Genomic DNA, 24,135 nt, shown 5'->3' with positions numbered 1-24,135 from the left:
CTTCAGTTTGCATATTATTCAGTAAGAGTTGCACTCTGGTAGTAGAAATATAGAAGAAGGAGAAAGAAGTGGAAACAAAAAGTCTATTTTCATGAGAAGACTTGGGGGATAGTGTTCTCTCTGGCTCCAAGCTACTTATTCTTTACCAAAAGATGAGGATAAACTTATCTCAGACTCAGGCTGTCTCAATGCTGTCTTCCGATTCCATTATACACATATAACGCATTTTTTTTCACCAGCTGAATTTTATTCCTAGAAAATTGATTTAGCAGGAAAAAAATCCATCTTGCAAGGTGGTTCTCTTTAGAGTCTACTGTGTAACATAGCTCAGGACAAATTGCATGATGTCAGATAAGTTGGGTTAAGGAATAGACCTTACTGGGGAAAGAGAGAACTTGGAGGGCCAAGGTTAGCAGGAGAAGGAAACGTTCTCTCATCTTGCTACCATTTCAGGAAGTGGCAAACCTGGTGTCTGTGTTCACAGGGAGGGATCCATCTATACATGATTCTCCCTTCTTACCAGATAGCATGGGAAAGCTACACTGCTGTGGAGAGGAGGATTACACACAGGTTACTCGGTACCAGGCACCCTGGACTTGGATTCAGGCTGCCAGTTGTGTGAGAAACTGCCCAGCACTTGAAGGCCCTGAACCCGTGGGAGGTTGTACCCACCTCCCATAAGGAGGAAGCCTGTCGTCCCATGGGAGCTGAGCTTGGGTGCAGTCCCTCTTGCTGGCTTGTCCAGGAGTGAGCTCTAGGGTTGTTTGGGACAGTTCTGCTCATTGCATTACACTGTGTGTACATTATCTGTAGAATTCCATGAAGAGAACTTCAGCTCTGTAACTGCAAGTTTTAACATGGAACAGAATTTTTCTCACCTGTATTGATTCTTAAGATTTGAAATTCTATCAACAAGCATTTAGATTGTGTGGAGTTTTGTTTTTTTGTTTTTTTGTGTTTTTTTTTTGGAGACAGAAGGCTGGAGTGGCGGTGGCATAGTCTTGGCTCACCGCAGGCTGTACTTCCCAGGTTCAAGCGATTCTCATGCCTCGGAGTCCCGATTAGCTAGGTGTACAGGTGCACACCATCACGCTGGCTAATTTTTGTGTTTTTAGTAGAGATGGGGTTTCGCCATATTGGTCAGGCTCGTCTCAAACTCCTGGCCTCAAGCAATCCACCCGCCTTGACCTCCCAAACTGCTGGGATTACAGGTGTGAGCCACCATGCTTGACCGGCATTATGTTAAAAGAATAAATGTTCTAGGCAGCTGGGCATGGTGGCATGTTTCTGTAGTCCTAGCTGCTCAGGAGGCTGAGGTAGGAAGATCCCTTGGGCCCTGGAGTTCAAGTCCAGCCTGGGCAACATAGTCAGATCTCATTTTTTAAATAAATAAGTAACTGTTCTAGAGACTAAAATTTCCTTTCACCATTAGTAATTTACTGTGGAATCTCCAAGAATGAACTTATTTTAGGTACTGAAAATGAGGGAGACTAAGTGTTTTATACAGTAGTTTTTAGTAAAGTATGAGATTTGATGCATTTGATAGATGATAATTTTTTTGTTTTTTGTTTTTTGTTTTTTTGAGACAGAGTCTCGCTCTGTCGCCCAGGCTGGAGTGCAGTGGTGTGATCTCGGCTCACTGCAAGCTCCGCCTCCCGGGTTCACGCCATTCTCCTGCCTCAGCCTCCCGAGTAGCTGGGACTACAGGTGTCTGCCACTACGCCCGGCTAATTCTTTGTATTTTTTAGTAGAGATGGGGTTTCACTGTGTTAGCCACGATAGTCTCGATCTCCTGACCTCATGATCCGCCTGCCTCGGCCTCCCAGAGTGCTGGGATTACAGGCGTGAGCCACCGCACCCGGCCGATAATGTTTGTTTAAAATAATTCCTAAGTTTTTGATCATGTAATCGTAGTTTCATTAATGGTAGATTTGTAAAATAAATGTTAACAAATGAAAATGCATGTACCTATGTTAATTATACTTATCTAAAGCTGAAAGTTCAGTTCAACTATGTTAAAAAATAGTTGTAGCCTGGCACGGTGACTCACACCTGTAATCCGAGCACTTGGAGAGGCCTAGGCGGGTGGATCACGAGGTCAGGAGATCGAGACCATCCTGGCTAACATGGTGAAACCCCATCGCTACTAAAATACAAAAAATTAGCCGGACGTGGTGGCGGGCGCCTGTAGTTCCAGCTACTCGGGACGCTGAGGCAGTGGAATGGCGTGAACTCAGGAGGCAGAGCTTGCAGTAAGCTGAGATTGCGCCACTGCACTCCAGCCTGGGTAACAGAGCAAGACTCCATCTCAGAAAAAAAAAAAAAAAAAGTTGGCCAGGCGCGGTGGCTCACACCTGTAATCCCAGCACTTTGGGAGACTGAGGCAGGCGGATCACGAGATCAGGAGTTCGAGACCAGCCTGGCTAACATAGTGAAACCCTGTATCTACTAAAAATACAAAAATTAGCTGGGCATAGGGGCATGCCTGTAGTCCCAGCTACTCGGGAGGCTGAGGCAGGAGAATTGCTTGAACCCGGGAGGCAGAGGTTGTGGTGAGCCGAGATTGCTCCACTGTACTCCAGTCTGGACAACAGAGCAAGACTGTGTCTCAAAAAAGAAAGAAAAGTTAATGATTAAATTATTTAGGGGAAAATACTGTGCAATTCTGTTTAATAAGTCACATTTTAATTTTTTCTTTTGGAAATATTAGCAAGAAGGCTCACTTTGTGCTCAACATTGCCTGAATAATTTATTGCAAGGAGAATATTTTAGCCCTGTGGAATTATCCTCAATTGCACATCAGCTGGATGAGGAGGAGAGGATGAGAATGGCAGAAGGAGGAGTTACTAGTGAAGATTATCGCACGTTTTTACAGGTACTGATTTTAAACTCACTAAGTCACATTTCTTTCTTTTTTTTTTTTTTTTTTTTGAGATGGAGTCTTGCCCTATTGTCCAGGCTGGAGTGCAATGGCGCGATCTCAGCTCACTGCGACCTCTGCCTCCTGGGTTCAAGCAATTCTCCTGCCTCAGCCTCCCAAGTAGCTGGGATTACAGGCACACGCCACTACGCCTGGCTAATTTTTTGTATCTTTGTTGGAGACGGGGTTTCACCATGTTGGTCAGGTTGGTCTGGAATTCCTGATCTCATGATCCACCTGCCTCGGCCTCCCAAAGTGCTGGGATTATAGGTGTGAGCCACCACACCCGGCTTACATTTCTTTTAGAAACATGGTACTATTTAGAAAAGGATGTGCCATTCTTCCTATAGGGATCTGACTGGTGAATTATAACTGCACTGTTAACTTTGGAAATGGAAATGCAAAGATGTTATTTTAAATATGCACGCTAATGACAGTTTGTATCCTTCTTTCCTCACCCCCACCCTTGCTTCAACTACCTGTCAAAATTAATAGCAGCCTTCTGGAAATATGGATGACAGTGGTTTTTTCTCTATTCAGGTAAGTAGTCACAAGCATCTACTATGTGTTGCTTATATCCCAGGCCCCATTTCACAGCCTTTCAATAGTCACTGTAACAAGGCGACCTTCAGAAGTTCTTCTAATAGATTATGTCTACAGAGTATAAGATTATACTCTAGATCACTAGATTGTGATCCACCTGCCTCAGCCTCCCAAAGTGCTGGTTACAGGCGTGAGCCACCATGCCCGGCCTACTAGAGTACTAGATTTTTATATAGATAGACATGAAAGGATTGTAGAATCTTCATATTAGAGTGGGGCATTTAAAAATTCCTTTTTGAGAAAGATTATTTAATTTGCATCTGGATGCTAATAATAACCTTAATTGTGGCCAGGCGTGGTGGCTTACACCTGTAATCGTAGCACTTTGGGAGGGCGAGGTGGGCGGATCTCAGGATCAGGAGATCCAGACCATCCTGGCCAACATGGTGAAACCCCGTCTCTACTAAAAATACAAAAATTAGCTGGGCGTGGTGATGCAAGCCTATAATCCCAGCTACTCTGGAGACTGAGGCAGGAGAATCGCTTGAACCGGGGAGTCAGAGGTTGCAGTGAGCCAAGATCGCACCACTGCACTCCAGCCTGGTGACAGAGCAAGACTGTGTCTCAAAGAAAACCAAATACCCTTAATTATAATAAGTCCCAATGTCTCAAACTTACCATCTGTTGGGTAAATTTGAGAAAATGCAGTACCTTGCTACCATCCTTTTAAATCAGCCTACCAGACTGGATTTCCTTATTATGGTCTGTGACTTTTGATTTTTGTCTTTGAGTTCTTTGGTGGTTATATATATGTACTTGAAAGATTCTTTTATCTGCGTGTCTTTCATTCTTTTCTGACACCGTGAGTTGTATCCAGAGGTCTTTCAGAACCTCTCCTGAGCGGCCTATCTGTGCAGATACCTTTGTTTGTATTTCCCTTGTACTGCCCTCCTGGACTTCTCCTCATCCACCAGCATTTCCATCTGGTGCTTTACCGTGCCACTGTTAACAGGTAATGGCTACTGCAGGGCTGGAATCAGAGGTCAGAGTAGGCCCAGCACTTGGCGTTTCCTATTTGTGCCTTGCTGCTCTTGGTGCCCACTACCTTGCACTCACTTTCTGTCTTTGCCGGTACCTGGCTTACTTGCTTCTTTGTTGGCTACCTTGGAGGGTAGATAGTGAATTTTCAGAAATTTCCCTTTTTTTGTCAGACAGATTGAAATAATCAGGTTTGCATTTTGTTTTTTTCTACAAGTGGCAAGCCCATGACCCTGGAAGTCTGATATCTATGGAAACTTCAGTTTAAGTGCCCAGGGAGAACTTATTTTGATAGACATGATTTCTGACATTGCAAGTAGTAAGTTGAATATAAATTTTCTGAAGTAGCACCCACGGCAGCCAAATTATCAGATGTATATAGTAGACTTGTTTTAAGAATAGCACTTATGGGTAGAATATACATCTGGATTTTTGAGGCAGTTTTATGTAGGAATTGTGTGGTTTTCTGGAACATCTCAAGAGACCTGGTATGAAAAGCACTCTTCTAATATATATGTGTATGTTTTTTATGGATTTAGTGATATATCTATACACACACACACTTTTGAAAACCTATAGCCGGCTGGGTGTGGTGACTCATGCCTGTAATCCCAGTACTTTGGGAGAACGAGGCGTGCAGATCACAAGGTCAGGAGTTTGAGACCAGCCTGGCCAACAAGGTGAAACCCTGTCTGTACTAAAAATACAAAAATTAGCTGAGTGTGGTGGCGCATGCTTGTAATCCCAGCTACTCGGGAGCCTGAGGTAGGAGAATCACTTGAACTCAGGAGGCAGAGGTTGCAGTGAGCCGAGATCATGCCACTGTACTCCAGCCTAGGCAACAGAGCAAGACTCTGTCTCAAAAAAAAAAAAAAACAAAAAAAACCTATAGCCTTCTAGAGAAATTTATATATGAGGTACACAACTAACACAGCTATACTTCTTAAAATGTTTACACAGCTGACATAGCTACACTTCTTAAATTTGGAATGGAGTGGTTTGGCTTATGAAAAGTTACTATTTTTCTTAACAGGTTATAAGCAATGCCTTGAAAGTTTGGGGTTTAGAACTAATCCTGTTCAACAGTCCAGAGTATCAGAGGCTCAGGATCGATCCTATGTAAGATTTTGTTTTGCATTTCATACATTTCTTTTCCCAAATTTGATTTTTAAAAATATTTCTTAAAGAAGAGAAATATATTTTGAGTACTTGTGTTTTGATGTTCCCTGTTTCATTCCCTCAGACTTTCCTATTTCACCTTTGTGATGTCCATGAGCATCTGCCCTGTAGCCTTCCTGGTACCCCAGTGTCTGTGGCAGCACAGAGCTGCCCCGTAAGTGGTGTGTGAGGCCATCTTTTGGCACGGCATCACTACGCTGCTGCAGAGACATTCATATGGTTGTGTGATCTTTTAAAAACATCAGTGACACTTAACTAAATATAATCTTAAATTATGATAAATTTTATATAATGTTTGCCAGTAGACAACATAAATATGAATTCAGTATTTCGAGTTAATATTGTGTGTTTTCTTTTTTAGAAATGAAAGATCATTTATATGCAATTATAAAGAACACTGGTTTACAGTTAGAAAATTAGGAAAACAGGTAACATTTCTTACCCTTCCTTGTCTTTTTTCTTATATTATACCCCATTTAAAACTAAAATGTGGGCCAGATGTGGTGGCTCATGCCTGTAATCACAACAGTTTGGGAGGCTTAGGTTGGGGGATCACTTGAAGCCAGGACTTTGAAACTAGCCTGGGCAACAAAGGGAGGTCCTGTCTCTTTAAAAAAAAAAAAAAAAAAAAGCCAGGTATGGTGGCTCACATCTGTAATTCCAGCTTTCTTGGAAGGCTGAGGCAGGAGGATCACTTGAGCTCAGGAGTTTGAGGCTGCAGTGAACTATGATTGTGCCACTGTACCCCAGCCTGGGTGACAGAGTCTTTATAAAGACTCTGTTTTATAAAACATAAAAAGGGCCGGGCGCGGTGGCTCAAGCCTGTAATCCCAGCACTTTGGGAGGCCGAGATGGGCGGATCACGAGGTCAGGAGATCGAGACCATCCTGGCTAACACGGTGAAACCCCGTCTCTACTAAAAATACAAAAAACTAGCCGGGCGAGGTGGCGGGCGCCTGCAGTCCCAGTTACTCCGGAGGCTGAGGCAGGAGAATGGTGTAAACCCGGGAAGCGGAGCTTGCAGTGAGCTGAGATCCGGCCACTGCACTCCAGCCTGGGAGACAGAGCCAGACTCCGTCTCAAAAAAAAACAACAAACAAACAAACAAACATAAAAAGAAAAAAAAATTAAATATTAAAAAAAAAAAAAAAAGGATTTCTGACTTTAAAATTAGGAAACTGACCAGTAATGTGTATGTTTCTGGCATGGTTTATCTATCTTGATAGATAGAAATTTGTCATTTTAAAACATATCAGTTTTCCTTGTAAATATATTTGTGACAAGTATATGCAATTTAACTGTATCATAAGAAAAATTCTATATTAAATATAATACAAATGTGGTTACTTTTAAGTGGGTTTTTATGTGATGACTATGTTCTGTCAGTTAATTACTACATTTGTAGATTTGTATTTAGCGTAGTGCTGTCACAAAGCCTGAAATAGTGTCAAGCATGAATAAAGCATTCAATTATGCTTGCTTTAGTGTAAGATTATTCATATGATTCCAAAAGCCATGTAATACATACGTCTACATAAGATCGCTTCTAGTTGTTAAATAAAACATGAAATATGTCTTGAGCAAGCTATTTTAAGAAACAGAATCATTTAACATCCTTTTTATTAGAATTTTGAAGCTTTGAAAGAGGGTTATTGAAAACGAGCTAGCACAGTAAAAAAGAATAAACTAGTGATACATGCAGCAACATGGATGAATCTCAAAATAATTATGCTGAAAGCATAACCCAGAAGCAAAATACTACATGCTGTATGGTATCATTTATTAAAAGTCTAGAAAAGTGCAGATTCATCTGCAGTGATGAAAAGCGGATCCACCAGTGGTTGCCTGGGGATGAGAAGGCTAAGGAAGAGTGAGAGGGGAGGGGAGGGTCATAGAGAGGCATGGGAAACGTGGCAGTGATTAATGTGTCACAGTGTTGGTTGTAGTAATGGTTTTTTTTTTTTTTTTTTTTTTTTTTTTGAGACAGAGTCTCGCTCTGTCGCCCAGGCTGGAGTGCAGTGGCCGGATCTCAGCTCACTGCAAGCTCTGCCTCCTGGGTTTATGCCATTCTCCTGCCTCCGCCTCCCGAGTAGCTGGGACTACAGGCGCCCTCCACTTCGCCCGGCTATTTTGTATTTTTTAGTAGAGACGGGGTTTCACCATGTTAGCCAGGATGGTCTCGATCTCCTGACCTCGTGATCCGCCCGTCTCGGCCTCCCAAAGTGCTGGGATTACAGGCTTGAGCCACCGCGCCCGGCCGTAGTAATGGTTTTATGGGAGTACAGTATACTAATGTCAAAACATTTCAAAGGCCAGGTGCAGTGGCTCATATCTGTAATCCCAGCACTTTTGGATGCCATGGCAGGAGGATCGCTTGAGCTCAAGGAGTTCAGGACCAGCCTGGGCAATGTCACAAGACCCCATCTCTACAAAAAAAAATGAAAAAAAAAAAGAAAAATTGGCTAGGCGTGGTGATACATGCATGTAGTCCGAGGTGCTAGGGAGGCTGAGGAGGGAGCCCAGAGGTCAAACCTGCAGTGAGTCATGATCGCACCACTGCACTCCAGCTTGGGTGATAGAAGGAGATCCTGTCTCAAAAAAAAAAAAAAAGTTTCAAATTGTACACTTTAAATATATGAAGTTTATTATTTATCACTTATACCCCAATAAAGCTGTTTGTTTTTTTAAAAAAGTAAATAAAAGCCAAAAAAGATATGTCAAGAAAGTATATTGAATTAAATCTGTAAGAGATAATTCAAAAACAAAAACCCTATTGTTATCTTTTAAGTCACCCAAATCAAATTTGGGAAAAGTCACCTACTTAGCTTCATCCTAAGTTGTTTCGTTCTTTCTTTCTCTCTCTCTTTCTGATGGATTCTTGCTCTGTCACCCAGGCTGGAGTGCAGTGGCGGGATCTCGGCTCACTGCAACCTCGACCACCCAGGTTCAAGCAATTTTCCTGTCTCAGCCTCCCGAGTAGCTGGGACTACAGGTGTGCACCACTACACCCAGCTAATTTTTGTATTTTTAGCAAAGACAGGGGTTTCTCCATGTTGGTCAGGCTGGTCTTGAACTCCTGACCTCAGGTGATCCCTCCATCTCTGCCTCTCAAAGTGCTGGGAACACAGGCGTGAGCCACCATGCCCAGCCCTAAATTGGTTCTTTCTTAAAGTTCTTCCTGAGGAGCCAAGAGCAAGTTAAGGAGGTGTAATCTAGAAGCTTGCAGTGAAGGCTAGCTGGGTGCAGTGGTTCACGCCTGTAATCCCAGCACTTTGGGAGGCTGAGGCAGGGAGATCACTGAGGCCAGGAGCTTGAGACTGGCTTGGACCAACACAGTGACACCTTGTCTCTACCGAAAAAAGGTTTAAATTTAAAGGTAAAATTTAGAAAGTGCAGCTTACAGCAGTAGAGGCTGATGCAAGTGGGAATCACCTCTAGGTAAAAACCCAGGGTAGGGTACTGCTGAGATTATTTAACCTCTGGGTTTTATTTATGTGTTTTTAAAAATTATGATCCAGTATTTTTTACTTTTTTTGTATAAAGTAAGCACTGAATTTTTAAGGTCTGTAGACTTAGATTTCAGAAGTACCCTAGTATTAATTTGCAAATAAATGTCTATCTTATTATTTTGAGAGATTTAAAAAATTTTAGTTCTTCAAAATTGAATTTTCACATTTTGAATTACATTATCTTTGACAAATACAGAAGATGTTGGCCGGGCGCTGTGGCTCATGCCTGTAATCCCAGCACTTTGGGAGGCCAAGGTGGGTGGATCACCTGAGGTCAAGAGTTCAAGATCAGCTTTGCCAACATGGTGAAACCCCGTCTCTACTAAAAATACAAAATTAGCTGAGTGTGGTCGCGCGTGCCTGTAATCCCAGCTACTTGGAAGGCTGAGGCAGGAGAATTGCTTGAACCTGGGAGGTGGAGGTTTTAGTGAGCCGAGATCACGCCATTACACTCCAGCTTGAGCAGTAAGAGTGAAACTCTATCTTTAAAAAAAAAATACAGAAGATGTCAAATTTTGGTTTATTTTGTTTTCTTTGGTTCTAATTTATATTTTTGTTTAAAACTATATTTTTCACTATAGACTCTGTCTGAGGTCCCTGTATAATAAAAAAGAAGGCTGGAAAAAGTATTAACATTGTCAAAATCCAGGAAAATAGTTGGTCATGATATTGACAGTAACTTTAAACACTTTTTGTATCTTGTGGGTTAAATTAGGATTACTATGTGGTAGTGATAAATGATGTTAATTAGGGCCGAGTGCAGTAGTTAACACCTGTAATTCCAGCACGTAGGGAGACTGAGGTGGGAGGATGTCTTGAGGCCAGGAGTTTGAGACCAGCCTGTACAACATAGTGTGAGACCCCCATCTCTACAAAAAAAATTAGGAAATTCGTCAAGCATCTTGGTGCACACCTGTAGTCCCTTTGGGAGGATGAAGCGAGAGAATCACTTAAGCCCAGGTGTTCGAGGCTACAGTGAGTTATGATTGCACCTCTGCACTCCAGCCTAGATGACCATCTCTTTAAAAAAAAAAATGTGTTTATATATATATATCTGATAGTGTTTTTTAAAAACATTTTTAAATTACAGAGGGTCTCACTATGTTGCCCAGGCTAGTCTCAAATTCCTGGGCTCAAGCAATCCTCCCACATTAGCCTCCCAAAGTGCTCGGATTATAGGCATGAGCTGCCATGCCCACCTAATTTAGTGATTTTTAAAAACTGAGTTGGTAATTATAAATTATCTTCCTGGAACTTCTTTCTCACAATTGGAATCTTTTGACAAAAATTATCGGTAATGGGAAAACTTGGAATAGTTGTCATTTTTCCTCCCGTCAGTATGATAGATGCGATTAGAGTTATGTTGGACTGATACTTTGAAAAAAGATTTAACTATAGCTATTAATAAAGACATTTCAACTACTGACTATCCATTTTTATTCTTTTGGGAGGGTTTAATGTGTATAGTTTAAAGCAAAGTGTTGTTTTTAAAAAACTATTTAACAGGGCCGGGCGCCGTGGCTCACGCCTGTAATCCCAGCACTCTGGGAGGCCAAGGCAGGTGGATCACAAGGTCAGGAGATCAAGACCATCCTGGCTAACACGGTGAAACCCCATCTCTACTAAAAATACAAAAAATTAGCCGGGTGTGGCGGTGTGTGCGTATCGTCCTAGCTACTCGGGAGGCTGAGGCAGGAGGATGGCGTGAACCCGGGAGGCGGAGCTTGCAGTGAGCCGAGATCGCGCCACTGCACTCCAGCCTGGGCAACAGAGCAAGACTGTCTCAAAAAAAAAAAAAAAGTATTTAACAGAGGCCGGGTGCAATGGCTGGCTCATGTTTGTAATCCCAGAACTTTGGGAGGCTGAGGCGGGAGGATCATTTGAGGTCAGGAGTTTGAGACCAGCCTGGTCAATGTGGCAAATGTGCTGTCTCTAACTAAAAATACAAAAATTAGCTGGGTGTGGTGGCACGGGCCTGTAGTCCCAGCTTCTTGGGAGGCTGAGGCAGGAGAATTGCTTGAACCTGAGAGACAGAGGTTGCAGTGATCTGAGATCATGCCACTGCACTCCAGCCTGGGTGACAGAGTGAGACTCTTCTCAAAAAAAAAAAAAAAAAAAAAAAAAAAAGTAATAGTGATAAATCTGCAGTATTCTCTTTTAAGATCATATTATTCAATCAGAGGAAAGAGCTCAACTTGAAATATTTCCAGAGTTTAAACAATCTTACTAAGCTTTGATGGGTTATATCTATTCTTAACATGTGAAACAATTTATTACCTATAATATGCACTAACTTAAATATTGACAATTTTTTTCCAGTGGTTTAACTTGAATTCTCTCTTGACGGGTCCAGAATTAATATCAGATACATATCTTGCACTTTTCTTGGCTCAATTACAACAGGAAGGTAAGTAAAGGCTGAACATTTTGTAATGTTATCTTTCGAAGTAGTTAAATAAACAGGCGCATTAGATGACAGTGTGACAATACTGTTTTTCTGGCAGTGGCGGTGAAACAATCTTTAGGTTTGACGTGGTGATAGGCTGTGATTTGGATGACGCTGTTCCATTAGAGTTCTCACTGGCACCTGGCCCTCCCTCTTCTGAGGGTGCTGCTTTCTTTGCAGCCCTTCTAAGTAATGGTTTTTTCTTTTATACATCACATACCACACAGCTGAGAGGAAGGATAGATATTTTTCTTCTTTGCCTCTTCTAGGCCACTGTTCTTCCCTATAAACTCCAGTTTCTTTGAAATACATGCCCCTAAGGGCCGGTTGTGGTGGCTTTCGCCTGTAATCCCAGCACTTTGGGAGGCCTAGGCCTGGCAGATTACGAGGTCAGGAGATCAAGACCATCCTGGCTAATACAGGGAAACCTCGTGTCTACTAAAAATAACAAAAAATTAGCCGGTTGTGGTGGTGGACACCTGTAGTCCCAGCTACTTGGGAGGCTGAGGCAGGAGAATGGCGTGAACCCAGGAGGTGGATCTTGCAGTGAGCTGAGATCGCACCACTGCCCTCCAGCCTGGGCGACAGAGCGAGACTCCGTCTCAAAAAAAAAAAAGAAAGAAAAAAGAAAGAAATACAGGCCCCTAGATTAAACTATCCCTTGCCCGTTTGCACTCATCCAAAAGTCCCTTTTCATCAGTGATTTTAGGATCTGACTCATTGTGTTTTTCTCTACTTCAACTCCTTTTATCATTCTTAATGATTTCTGTATTGCTAATCAATCCAGTAATCCAGTACCTGCTTCTTAGTTTCAAAATCACTCACTCTTGCTTAGCTATTACCAGTAATCATAACCACTGTCAAATCTCAATTGCAAGCATATTACTCTTTTTTTTTTTTTTTTTTTTTTTTTGAGACGGAGTCTGGCTCTGTCTCCCAGGCTGGAGTGCAGTGGCCGGATCTCAGCTCACTGCAAGCTCTGTCTCCCAGGTTTACGCCATTCTCCTGCCTCAGCCTCCCGAGTAGCTGGGACTACAGGCGCCCGCCACCTTGCCTGGCTAGTTTTTTGTATTTTTTAGTAGAGACGGGGTTTCACCGTGTTAGCCAGGATGGTCTCGATCTCCTGACCTCGTGATCCGCCCGTCTCGGCCTCCCAAAGTGCTGGGATTACAGGCTTGAGCCACCGCGCCCAGCCAGCATATTACTCTTTAACTACCACCTCCTATCCTTAAACCATGTTTTGTCTGTTTTTTTTTATTCCAGCCATTCTTTAAACCCTACCGTGGGGCCCAGGCATTTCCTTTATATGCATTCTTCCTTTCTTCTACTGCTTATTTTCTGTAATCCATTGTTATATCACTCCATTGCATTCTTCAGCTTGTTTCCCCCTTCTCTCCCTCCATCATACCTGAATGACAAAAATCTCAACCCCGGTTAAAACCAAATCTTGGCCTTGTCCATTCCTGTACCAGAGTAGCAGGATATGGCTAAAAAATAACATAAAACATGATGATTGGTTTTACTTTTTTCTTAAATGATCTATCCATCCATTCACCCATCCATCTGTCTATCAGAGTGACTAGGCCTCTCTGAAGCCCAGGCTGGAGTGCAGTGGCATGATCACAGCTCATTTTAGCCCCACACTCCTGGGCTCAAGTGATCCTCTTGCCTCAGCCTGTTGAGTAGCTGGGACTACAGGCTTGTGCTACCACACCTAGCTAAGGTTTTACTTTAAATTTATTTTAATCACAAAATTCAGATGAGCCTTTAGTGCTGCCTGATATTTCTATTATGTTTTCTTAGTAAATCCCTGTACCACTCTCCAGATGTTTATAAAAAATCATGTACCACTCTCCAAGATGTTTATAAAAAATCACGTACCACTCCAGATGTTTATAAAAAATCACGTACCACTCCAGATGTTTATAAAAAATCATGTGCCACTCTCCAGATGTTTATAAAAAATCATGTGACACTCTCCAAGGTGACTAATTTCACAGCTTCTGTCTTCAAACCTTTAACCACTTTTCTCTCCCTTCCCTACACACCTTGCGTATGGCCTTCCATTACATTCTGCTGAGAACATAGAAGCAATTAAAATTATGTTCTTATCTTTCTACCAGCAGGTATATCAATTTGCTTCTATCTTCACCTGTGCTTTGAGACTATTAAAATAGATGAATGGTCCCCTACCTCTAGCGAAGACCAGTCCCTCACTTGTGGGCTGGATCCCAGCTCCTCTCACCTACTCAAGATGTTCCTGCTTTCATCTCTCCACTCTCTTATATAATCAGTTCCCCGCCCCCTTTTTTTTTTTGGTAATATACCTATAAGCAGAAAAATAAGCTTTTTATCTCCATTGATTAAAAAGAAAAATCCTCTCTTAATTCCATGAAACTCCAGCTGCCTCCCCATTTTTATTTTTTCCTTAGGATTGTCTCTAGTGTGCCTTCTCCTTTTCTTGAACTCCGCCTTCTGGGTTCAAGCGATTCTTCTGCCTCAACCTCCCGAGTAGCTGGGATTACAGGTGCATGCCACCACGACTGGATATTTTTTTTTTTTTTTTTTGAGATGGAGTTTCCCTTTTGTTGCCCAGGCTGGAGTGCAATGGCGTGATCTTGGCTCACTGCAACTTCTGCCTCCCAGGTTCAAACAATTCTCTTGCCTCAGCCTCCCGAGTAGCTGGGTTTACAGGCATGCACCACCACGCCTGGCTAATTTTGTATTTTTAGTAGAGACGGAAGGGGTTTCTCTGTTGGTTAGGCTGCTCTCGAACTCCTGACCTCAGGTGATCTGCCACCTCAGCCTCCCAAAGTGCTGGGATTACAGGCATGAGCCACTATGCCTGGCCCCTGGCTAAATTTTTTTTTATTTTTATATTTTTAGTAGAGACAGGGTTTCACCATATTGGCCAGGTTGGTCTCGAATTCCTGGCCTCAGGTGATCCACCTGCCTCGGCCTCCTGAAGTGCTGGGAGTACAGGCGTGAGCTACTGTGCCCAGCCATCTTTTAGTAATGGTATTTAGAGATCACAGTTTGAGTGCTGGCATGCTTATTGTTACTAGGTTTGTTATGTAGTTATTGTGAATCCACATTTAGGAATATAGAGTTTTTAATTCTTTGATTTTAGATACTTGTATCTTTTTTCTTCTATAGTTAAAACCTTGGTTCCTAATGATATCCCTTCTTAAAAACCCTGTCTGCCCTTGACCTCCAGCCCACCATGCTGTGGTTTTCCTAACTTGTTGCCTGCATCTTTCAGATCCCTTTCATGGATCTTAAGTATCTTCTCTAAATAAGATCTGTGTGTCAGTAATTACCAAACTTTTATCTTCAGTCTTGACATCTACCCTGAACACCTAGCTTTGACTATCTCCTAGCTTTGGCATCTCCACTTTGAAGTCCAAAAAGCATTTCAAACTGAACATGTCTATGAAAGACTTTTTTTTTTCTATCCATGCTATCCATCAGGTTTTCCATTTCCATAAGCGTGACTCTTCTTGTACTCTGGTTCCTATATATTATACTGATAGAGCCATTCAGAGTGCTTCTTAACCAGTGTAATGCCTGTTATTTCCCACCCTCACTCCTTGTCTCTCAGTGGCTTCCCAGCACACTTAGAATAAAATCTGAAGTCTTAGGCTGAGCGTGGTGGCTATTGCCTGTAATCCCAGCACTTTGGGAGGATGAGGGGCAGATCACTTGAGGTCAGGAGTTTGAGACCAGCCTAGCCAACATGGTGAAACCCTGTGTCTACCAAAAAAATACAAAAATTCACTGGGCGTGGTGTTGTGCACCTGTAGTCCCAGCTACTCGGGAGGTTGAGATAGGAGAATCACTTGAACCCAGGAGGCAGAGGTTACAGTGAGCCAAGATCATACCACTGCACTCCAACCTGGGTGACAGAACGAGACTCTCAAAAAAAAAAAAAAAAAATTGAAAAGTAAAATAAAATCTGAAGTCTTGAATAAAACCCAAGATCTTTACCATGACCCCTGAACAGGGCAGAGTATCCATTCTTCAGACACTCTTCATAGAATACCATGGTGAGCTGGCATATTTATTGTATGATATAGAAACAGTTTTACTGGCAGAAAACACATTAAACCATTTGAACTCTGAATACAGTTGTCCTCATAAAAAATGTTCATTGTACTATTTTGAGGTTTTCCATTAATAGTTCTTATAATCTTTGTCCCATTATGTGTTAATTCTAACAAAGGATATCCAACAACAAACACCAGAGTTTAAGAAAAATGTGCCAGGCGCGGTGGCTCACACATGTAATCCCAGCACTTTGGGAGACTGAGGTGGGCAGATCACCTGAGGTCAGGAGTTTGAGACCAGCCTGGCCAACATGGTGAAACCCTGTCTCTCCTAAAAATACAAACATCAACCAGGCGTGGTGGCAGGTGCCTGTAATCCCAGCTACTCAGGAGGCTGAGGCAGGAGAATCACTTGAACCTCCTGGGAGGCAGAGGTTGCAATAAGCTGAGACTGCACCACTGCACTTCAGCCTGGGTGACAGAGTGAGACTCCATCTCAAATTAAAAAAAAAAAAAAAATTAATGATAGAAAAACTTAAATCAATTAGATTGCTTTAGGTATAGCCCACCCTTAGTTTTTGTGTATAGCATCTAGCTTGGGGAAACCCTGGATTTCTGGAATCATATTTATACACAGTCACACTAGACTAATGTAATTTTTTTGGATGCAAACCACATATTTGACACCTTAAATAGCTTTTAGGTATTTGGCTTCCCAGCTCCTATTTTTAGTTACAAGGGGTGTACATGTGTGTGGGTCAGCGTAGGGGTAGCTCTTTCCACAGATGATTAGTTTTAGCCATGTTACTAGTTATTGCACACATTATCTGACTGTGTCCTCAAAACAGCCCTGTGAGTAAGTATATTAGGGTTCTCTAGAGGGACAGAACTAATAAGATAGATGTATATATGAAGGGTAATGTACTAAGGAATATTGACTCATATAATCACAAGGTGAAGTCCCACAATAGGCTGTCTGCAAGCTGAGGAACCAGGAAGCCTGTCCAAGTCCCAAAACCTCAAAAGTAGGGAAGCTGACAGTGCAGCCTTCAGTCTGTGGCCAAAGGCCCAAGAGCCCCTGGCAAACCACTGGTGTAAGTTCAAGAGTCCAAAAGATGAAGAACTTGGAGTCTGATGTTTGAGGGCAGGAAGCATCCAGCACGGGAGAAAGGTGAAGGCTCAGCAAGTCTGGTCCTTTCACGCTCTTATTTCTGCCTGATTTATTCTAGCCCAGCTGGCAGCTGATTTGATGGTGACCACCCAGATTGAGGGTGGGTCTGCCTCTCCCAGTTCACTGGCTTAAATGTTAATCTCCTTTGGAAACACCCTCACAGACACACCCAGAAACAATAATTTGTAGCCTTCAATCCAATCAAGTTGATAATATTAACCATCACAGGAAGGTACCAGTATCATTATGTTTAACAGTAGAAACCAAGACAAATGCAGCTAGGAAGTGGGAGAACTGGGATCAGATGCAGGCAGTCTGATTCTAAATCAGTTGCTCTTACCCACTCCTTTACTCTCTCTGATACCAGTAAGTGAGTAGCCTGCTCAGTCAAGTGCTATATTAGTAGGGCCCTTTACAGACACTTACTTCGCACAGTCACTCAGTGAGACGGCTATTCCAGTCTTACAATGGAGAAAGTGAGGCTCAGAGACTTTAAGTAACTTATCCTAGATGACTTTACTAGTAAGTATAAGAATCATTATTTGAACTAAAATCTTTCTGAATCCTCAGCTTGTATTTTTTTCCAGTGTACTGTGCTGCCTCTTTATCTACTAGCATTTTACATTAATTTTGAATCTCTTTACTAGCTGTTTAGGTTGATTTTTGCCTTTTTGTTTTAGGTTATTCTATATTTGTTGTTAAGGGTGACCTGCCAGATTGCGAAGCTGACCAACTCCTGCAGATGATCAGGGTCCAACAGATGCACCGACCAAAACTTATTGGAGAAGAATTAGCACAACTGAAAGAGCAAAGGTAAAAATGAGGCCTGCAGTATGGAACATATGATGGTATTTCATTACGAGAATTAAATTTTCATGCTTACATTGAATATGTGGTCCTTGTGTTGTTGGCACCTCTATTTTGGACCTTACGTTTTAGTGAAGTTTATTAGTTCGAACTTGAATCAACTCTTTGAAATACTTAAATATATTAACTAAGTTAGCAGGTATGGTGTATTCCTAGCACTTCGGGAGGCTGAGGCAGGCTGATTGCTTCAACCCAGGAGTTCGAGACCAGCCTGGGCAACATGGCAAAACCTCACCTCTACAAATAGTACAAAAATTAGCCAGACGTGGTGGTATGTGTCTGTAGTCCCAGCTACTTGGGAGGCAGAGGAGGAAGGATCACCCAAAACTGGGGAAATCGAGACTACAGTGAGCCACAATCACACCACCGCACTCCCGCCTGGGCAAGAGAGTCAGACCCTGTCTCAAAAAAAAAAAAAAAAAAAGAAAAGAAACGGAAAAAAAAACTTAGTTGGATTCAAATTACAACACAATCATTATATTACTAGAGCTTATTTGCCAGAAAACGTTTTAAGTTTTGGCTTACGTAAAGCCTTTACATTACAAATGCCTTTATGTTATGTCTAAAATAGAAGATTGGTTGCAGTTATTACCAGTGCTTTTGTTCTTTAGAGTCCATAAAACAGACCTGGAACGAGTGTTAGAAGCAAATGATGGCTCAGGAATGTTAGACGAAGATGAGGAGGATTTGCAGAGGGCTCTGGCACTAAGTCGCCAAGAAATTGACATGGAAGATGAGGAAGCAGATCTCCGCAGGGCTATTCAGCTAAGTATGCAAGGTAAAGACATTCTGATGTGTGTTGTATTCATTGCTGAAGAATTGATTCCAATTATTCTTAGGTTTCCTGGAAGTTAATGTACTCTTAGAAGTATTTTGACAATTACTGCAGAAGCAATAGCTATATAGTGGGCTTTCCCTTTAGATTTCTTATAATGGAAATAACTTTTTACGACCTATATTTTATTAGGAGTAGTTATATTTTTACTCCTGGTTATTTATTTGGTTTCAACACTGTACTAACATAGTAGTCAATTGTGGTGTTAATCTTTGTGGGTTATCAGTTGACCCTTACCCAAATCAGCTCTTTCATAAATGTATGTCATTAGACACTATGGAAGGGCCTGGACAGGGAATATAAACTGATTTTACAAAAAGCCAACATTTATTGGCTATGCAACTTAAACCTTAAGCCCACTTTGGTGGGCCCAGTTTTTTAGTGATATAAACTATTAATTTCAAAAGCGAAAACATATCCCCTAGACAGTCTAGGCAAAGAAAAGTGTTAAGACATAGCTCGAAGTTGCTTAATTAAAAGTTTGAAGTGGGTTTTTTGTTTTATTTTTCTCTAACTTATGTGTATTTGCTTCTACTTTCTAATGGAATTATTTATCAATTGATTTCCTTAGATATCTAGATAAAATTGAGATTCCATTAATGGGAAGATTATTTTTATCCTGAACTTTTCTTGCCTCTAGGCACGCCTCTGAGTACTCCATATGGTGTGCAATCCCATTTTTGATTAATAGAGTCCTGCTGGATTAGCAGGGACAGAAATCAGCTTTAGATTTCTTTTTTTTTTTTTTTGAATTAAGAGTCTCACTGTCACCCAGCCTGGAGTGTAACGATCTTGGCTCACTGCAACTTCTGCCTTCTGGGTTCAAGTGATTCTCCTGCCTCAGCCTCTTGAGTAACTGGGACTACAGGCACCTACCACCATGCCTGGCTAATTTTTTGTACTTTTAGTAGAGATAGGGTTTTGCCCTGTTGGCCAGGCTGGTCTTGAACTCCTCACCTCAGGTGATCCACCTGCCTTGGCCTCCCAAAGTGCTGGGATTACATGTGTGAGGCACCGCGCCCAGCCAGAAGAGTAGAATATTCTTCAAGAAAAAACGTTTTAAAAGCTTACTCAAATGAGTATAAACAAATGTATTGTTGCTTGAATTGGTAAATACAGTGATTGGTTTTTGTTCTGTTGTGTTTTGTTTTCAGGTAGTTCCAGAAATATATCTCAAGATATTCCACAGACATCAGGTACAAATCTTACTTCAGAAGAGCTTCGGAAGAGACGAGAAGCCTACTTTGAAAAGTAAAGTAGTTGGTACAAATTAAAGTAGCACATTTAATATTTGCTTTGGCTGTTTTGTCTGTTTGTAAATGGTTACTGCCTGAATCCTATGAATATTTGAATGCATATTTAAAAAATTTACACCAAATAGGACAGGCACGGTGGCTTATGCCTGTGATCCTAGCACTTTGGGAAGCCAAGGTGGGCAGATTGCCTAAGGTCAGGAGTTCGAGACCAGCCCAGGCAACACAGTAAAACTCCATCTCTACTAAAAAATATAAAAAAATTAGCCAGGCGTGGCAGTGTGCACCTGTAGTCCCAGCTGCTTAGGAGGCTGAGCCAGGAGAATTGCTTGAACCCAGCAGGTGGAGGTTGCAGTGAGCCGAGATCGCACCACTGCACTCCAGACTGGTTGATACAGTGAGACTGTTTACAAAAATATATGTATGTATATGTAAATAAAAATAAAAATTTACAGCAAATAACATGAAGCAAAATGTAGTTTTAATGAAAAACTTTGCCTCAATACTGGATAAATTTTTGAAACTGAGTGAAGGAAACCTTGTACAATTTCATTTATTAAAAGAAAAATGAAATTAGGACAAGGCAAGAAGAATACCTATTGATCCTTTGGATGTGCTTCTTGCTTACCTGATTAACCCTGCAAAACTTCTCTACCAATCAATAAGAAAAACAGCTTTTGAGGTATGGGAGCACATTCCCAAATAGACGTGGGTAGTTCATTTAGCGCTCATGGCTGCTGCAGGGGGTCCTGTAGGCCTGTTAGCATCAGGAGAATGGATGCAAACTATAAATCTGGATCAACTCCTAAAACTTTACCTTGTGCCCAGCCTTGTAAGTGCTTGCTAAATAGGAATTCCACTGTATGAAAATACATTCTTTTCAAGTAGCTGTCATTCAGACTTTTGTCCCCACTTTTTTTAAAAAAGAAAAATAAAAGGCTGGGTGCAGTGGCTTACGCCTGTAACCCCAGCATTGTATGAAATAGGAATTCCACTGTATGAAAATACATTGTTTTCAAGTAACTATCAGACTTTTGTCCCCCACTTTTTTTAAAAAAGAAAAATGTGGCCGGGCGCGGTGGCTCAAGCCTGTAATCCCAGCACTTTGGGAGGCCGAGATGGGCGGATCACGAGGTCAGGAGATCGAGACCATCCTGGCTAACACAGTGAAACCTCGTCTCTACTAAAAATACAAAAAACTAGCCGGGCGAGGTGGCGGGCGCCTGTAGTCCCAGCTACTCAGGAGGCTGAGGCAGGAGAATGGCGTGAACCCGGGAGGCAGAGCTTGCAGTGAGCTGAGATCCGGCCACTGTACTCCAGCCCAGGCGACAGAGCCAGACTCCGTCTCAAAAAAAAAAAAAAAAAAAAAGAAAAAGAAAAGGCTGGGCGCAGTGGCTTACGCCTGTAATCCCACCATTTTGGGAGGCCAAGGCGAGTTTTTGGGAGTGAGTTTTTGGGAGGCAGGAGAATCGCTTGAACTCGGGAGGTGGAGGTTGCGGTGAGCCGAGATCGCGCCATTGCTCTCCAGCCTGGGCAACAAGAGTGAAACTCCGTCTTAAAAAAGAAACCAAAACATAAATTAGCCGGGTGTGGTGGTGGGTGTCTATAATCCCAGCTACTCAGGAGGCTGAGGCAGGAGAATCGCTTGAATCTGGGAGGCGGAAGTTGCAGTGAGCTGAGATTGCGCCACTGCACTCCAGCCTGGGGGCAAGAGTGAGACTTCATCTCAAAAAAAAAAAAAAGAAAAAGAAAACTCCATGTTAAAAATTACAAGATAAATAATCAGACCTGCTGATCCTAGGTCAGAAAACGAAAGACTCATAGCTGAATCTGCACATAGTTTCACATTTCAACGTCTCTGAAATTGAGAAGCATCTTACAATCATAATTGACAGTATATTAGCAGCACCTAAAAATACTGGCTCATTTTACATTTGATGGTATAATGAAGAAAATATTTACCTTTTTTTCTGTTTTGTTTTTAAGTCACAACTCAGAAGTAGATGAAGGAAAATTCTCATCAGCTGACATCCTCTTAATGTGAGATATTTCTGGTCTTTATTCAGCATATATTAATGGCTAATTATATGTTAAATTTCAAAGTAGTGCTTATTAGTGCTTTTTACTTTTAAGTTTCAAAATTAACTTTTTTATTATAATAAACTCCAAATTTATACAAAAGTAGAAAAACTAGCATAATGAACTCCTGTTTATCACCCAGATTCAACAAATACTAGCACACAGCCAATCCTGCCTTTTTTTTTTTTTTTTTTTTTTTTTTGAGGTGGAGTCTTGCTCTGTTGCCCAGGCTGGAGTGCAGTGGCATAATTTCTGCTCACTGCAACCTCTGCCTCCTGGGTTCAAGCAATTCTCCCACTTCAGCCTCCCACGTAGCTGGGATTACAGGTGCACACCACCATGCCCAGCTAATTCTTATATTTTTAGTAGACACAGGGTTTCACCATGTTGCCCAGGCTGGTCTTAAACTCCTGACCTCAAGTGATCCACCTGCCTCGGCCTCCCAAAGTGCTGGGATTATAGGCATGAGCCACTGCACCTGGCCCAGTCTCGTTTTATAATACTCCCATCTCCCATTCTTTCCACTGTCCCACCTACAAGTTTGGATTATTTTGTAACAAATCTCAATCATCATATCATTTGTTCTATAACCATTTTAATATATGTTTCTAAAATATATGAACTTTTTTTTAACATAGTTAAATGCTATTGTCATAAAATAATCATAATTAATTGTAATTCTATATCACCAATTATCTAGTTAATGTAAAAAATAACTTAAATCTAAGGCCAGGCGTGGTGGCTCACACCTGTAATCCCAGCACTTTGGGAGACTGAGGCGGGCGAATCACCTGAGGTCAGGAGTTCAAGACCAGCCTGACCAACATGGAGAAACCCCATCTCTACTAAAAACACAAAAAATTAGCTGGGCATGGTGGCGCATGCCTGTAATCCCAGCTAGTTGGGAGGCTGAGGCAGGAGAATCAGGGAGACAGAGGTTGCGGTGAGCTGAGATCTTGCCACTGCACTCTAGCCTTGGCAAAAAGAGTGAAACTCTGTCTCAAATAAATAAATAAATAAATAATAATAAAATAACTTAAATCTACTTAATTAGAAAAACTAATATTCTGGAAATTTTATTTTAAGAAATATCTAAATTGACTGGGCACGATGGCTCACACCTCTAATCCCAGTACTTTGGGAGGCTGAGGCGAGCAGATCACCTGAGGTCAGGAGGGTCAGGAGTTCAAGACCAGCCTGGCCAACGTGGCGAAACCCCGTTGCCACTAAAAATACAAAAATTAGCTGGGCATGATGGCGAGCCCCTGTAATCCCAGCTACTCAGGAGGCTGAAACAGGAGAATCGCTTGAACCCGGGAGGTGGAGGTTGCAGTGAGCTGAGATCACCCCACTGCACTCCAGCCTGGATGACAGAGTGAAACTCCATCTCAAAAAAACAAACAAAAAAAAGAAATATCAAAATTAAAAGAAAGCATACATGGCCAGGGGTAGTGGCTCATGTCTGTAATACCAGCACTTTTGGAGGCTGTGGCAAGCAGATCATTTGAGGCCATGAGTTCAATACCAGCCTGGCCAACATGGCGAAAGCCTGTCTCTCCTAAAAATACAAAAAAATTAGTCGGGCATGGCGGCGCACACCTGTAATTGCAGCTACTTTGGAGGCTGAGGCAGCAGAATTGTTTGAACCTAGAGGTGGAGGTTACAGTGAGCCGAGATTGTGCCACTGCACTCTATCCTGGGTGACAGAGCGAGACTCTGTCTCAAAAAGAAAAAAAGGGGCCGAAAAAAAAGGGGCCGGGTGCAGTGGCTCACTCCTCCAATCCCAGCACTTTGGGAGGCCGAGGCAGGCAGATCACAAGGTCAGGAAATGGAGACCATCCTGGCTAACACAGTGAAACCCCGTCTCTACTAAAAAATACAAAAAAAATTAGCTGGGTGTGATGGCAGGTGCCTGTAGTCCGAGCTACTCAGGAGGCTGAGGCAGGAGAATGGCGTGAACCGAGGAGGCGGAGCTTGCATTGAGCAGAGATCGCGCTACTGTGCTCCAGCCTGGGCGACAGAGTGAGGCTCTGTCTCAAAAAAAAAAAAAAAAAAAAAAATACCGTCACCTCCTTCAGTAACTGATGTTAGTATTTTGGCACATTCTCTTTCTGTGACTTATACACGCTTACCTTGTAAGTGTTGTACTCATTTCCTATGACAGTAAATAGTCTTTGTAACAGGCTGCATGATATTTCATAAAATGAATGGATGTGGCATAATTTATATATGTGCCTTTTGAATTCTGC

The 24,135-nt window shown here is 42.0% G+C and overlaps 1 protein-coding gene across 6 annotated transcripts in view; it reads left to right on the top strand.

The window, feature by feature from the left end:
* Positions 1–24,135, top strand: part of ATXN3 (ataxin 3) — a 45,717-nt gene that overhangs the window by 6,842 nt on the left and 14,740 nt on the right. For 2 of the 6 annotated variants that reach the window (XM_030929886.1, XM_030929888.1), the window contains 9 exons: positions 2,711–2,875; positions 3,416–3,460; positions 5,535–5,620; positions 6,042–6,108; positions 11,509–11,596; positions 17,533–17,665; positions 18,331–18,497; positions 19,709–19,805; positions 21,794–21,847. In XM_030929886.1, coding sequence (XP_030785746.1) covers positions 2,711–2,875; positions 3,416–3,460; positions 5,535–5,620; positions 6,042–6,108; positions 11,509–11,596; positions 17,533–17,665; positions 18,331–18,497; positions 19,709–19,805; positions 21,794–21,847 — 902 coding nt within the window. The remainder of the gene's footprint in view (positions 1–2,710; positions 2,876–3,415; positions 3,461–5,534; positions 5,621–6,041; positions 6,109–11,508; positions 11,597–17,532; positions 17,666–18,330; positions 18,498–19,708; positions 19,806–21,793; positions 21,848–24,135) is intronic. The other 4 variants (XM_030929887.1, XM_030929889.1, XM_030929891.1 and 1 more) reach the window with 4 other exon arrangements.

This window comes from Rhinopithecus roxellana, chromosome 5 (genome assembly GCF_007565055.1).
Source record: "Rhinopithecus roxellana isolate Shanxi Qingling chromosome 5, ASM756505v1, whole genome shotgun sequence".
Taxonomy (NCBI): Eukaryota; Metazoa; Chordata; class Mammalia; order Primates; family Cercopithecidae; genus Rhinopithecus; species Rhinopithecus roxellana.
This window is presented reverse-complemented; position numbering and strand designations above follow the sequence as displayed.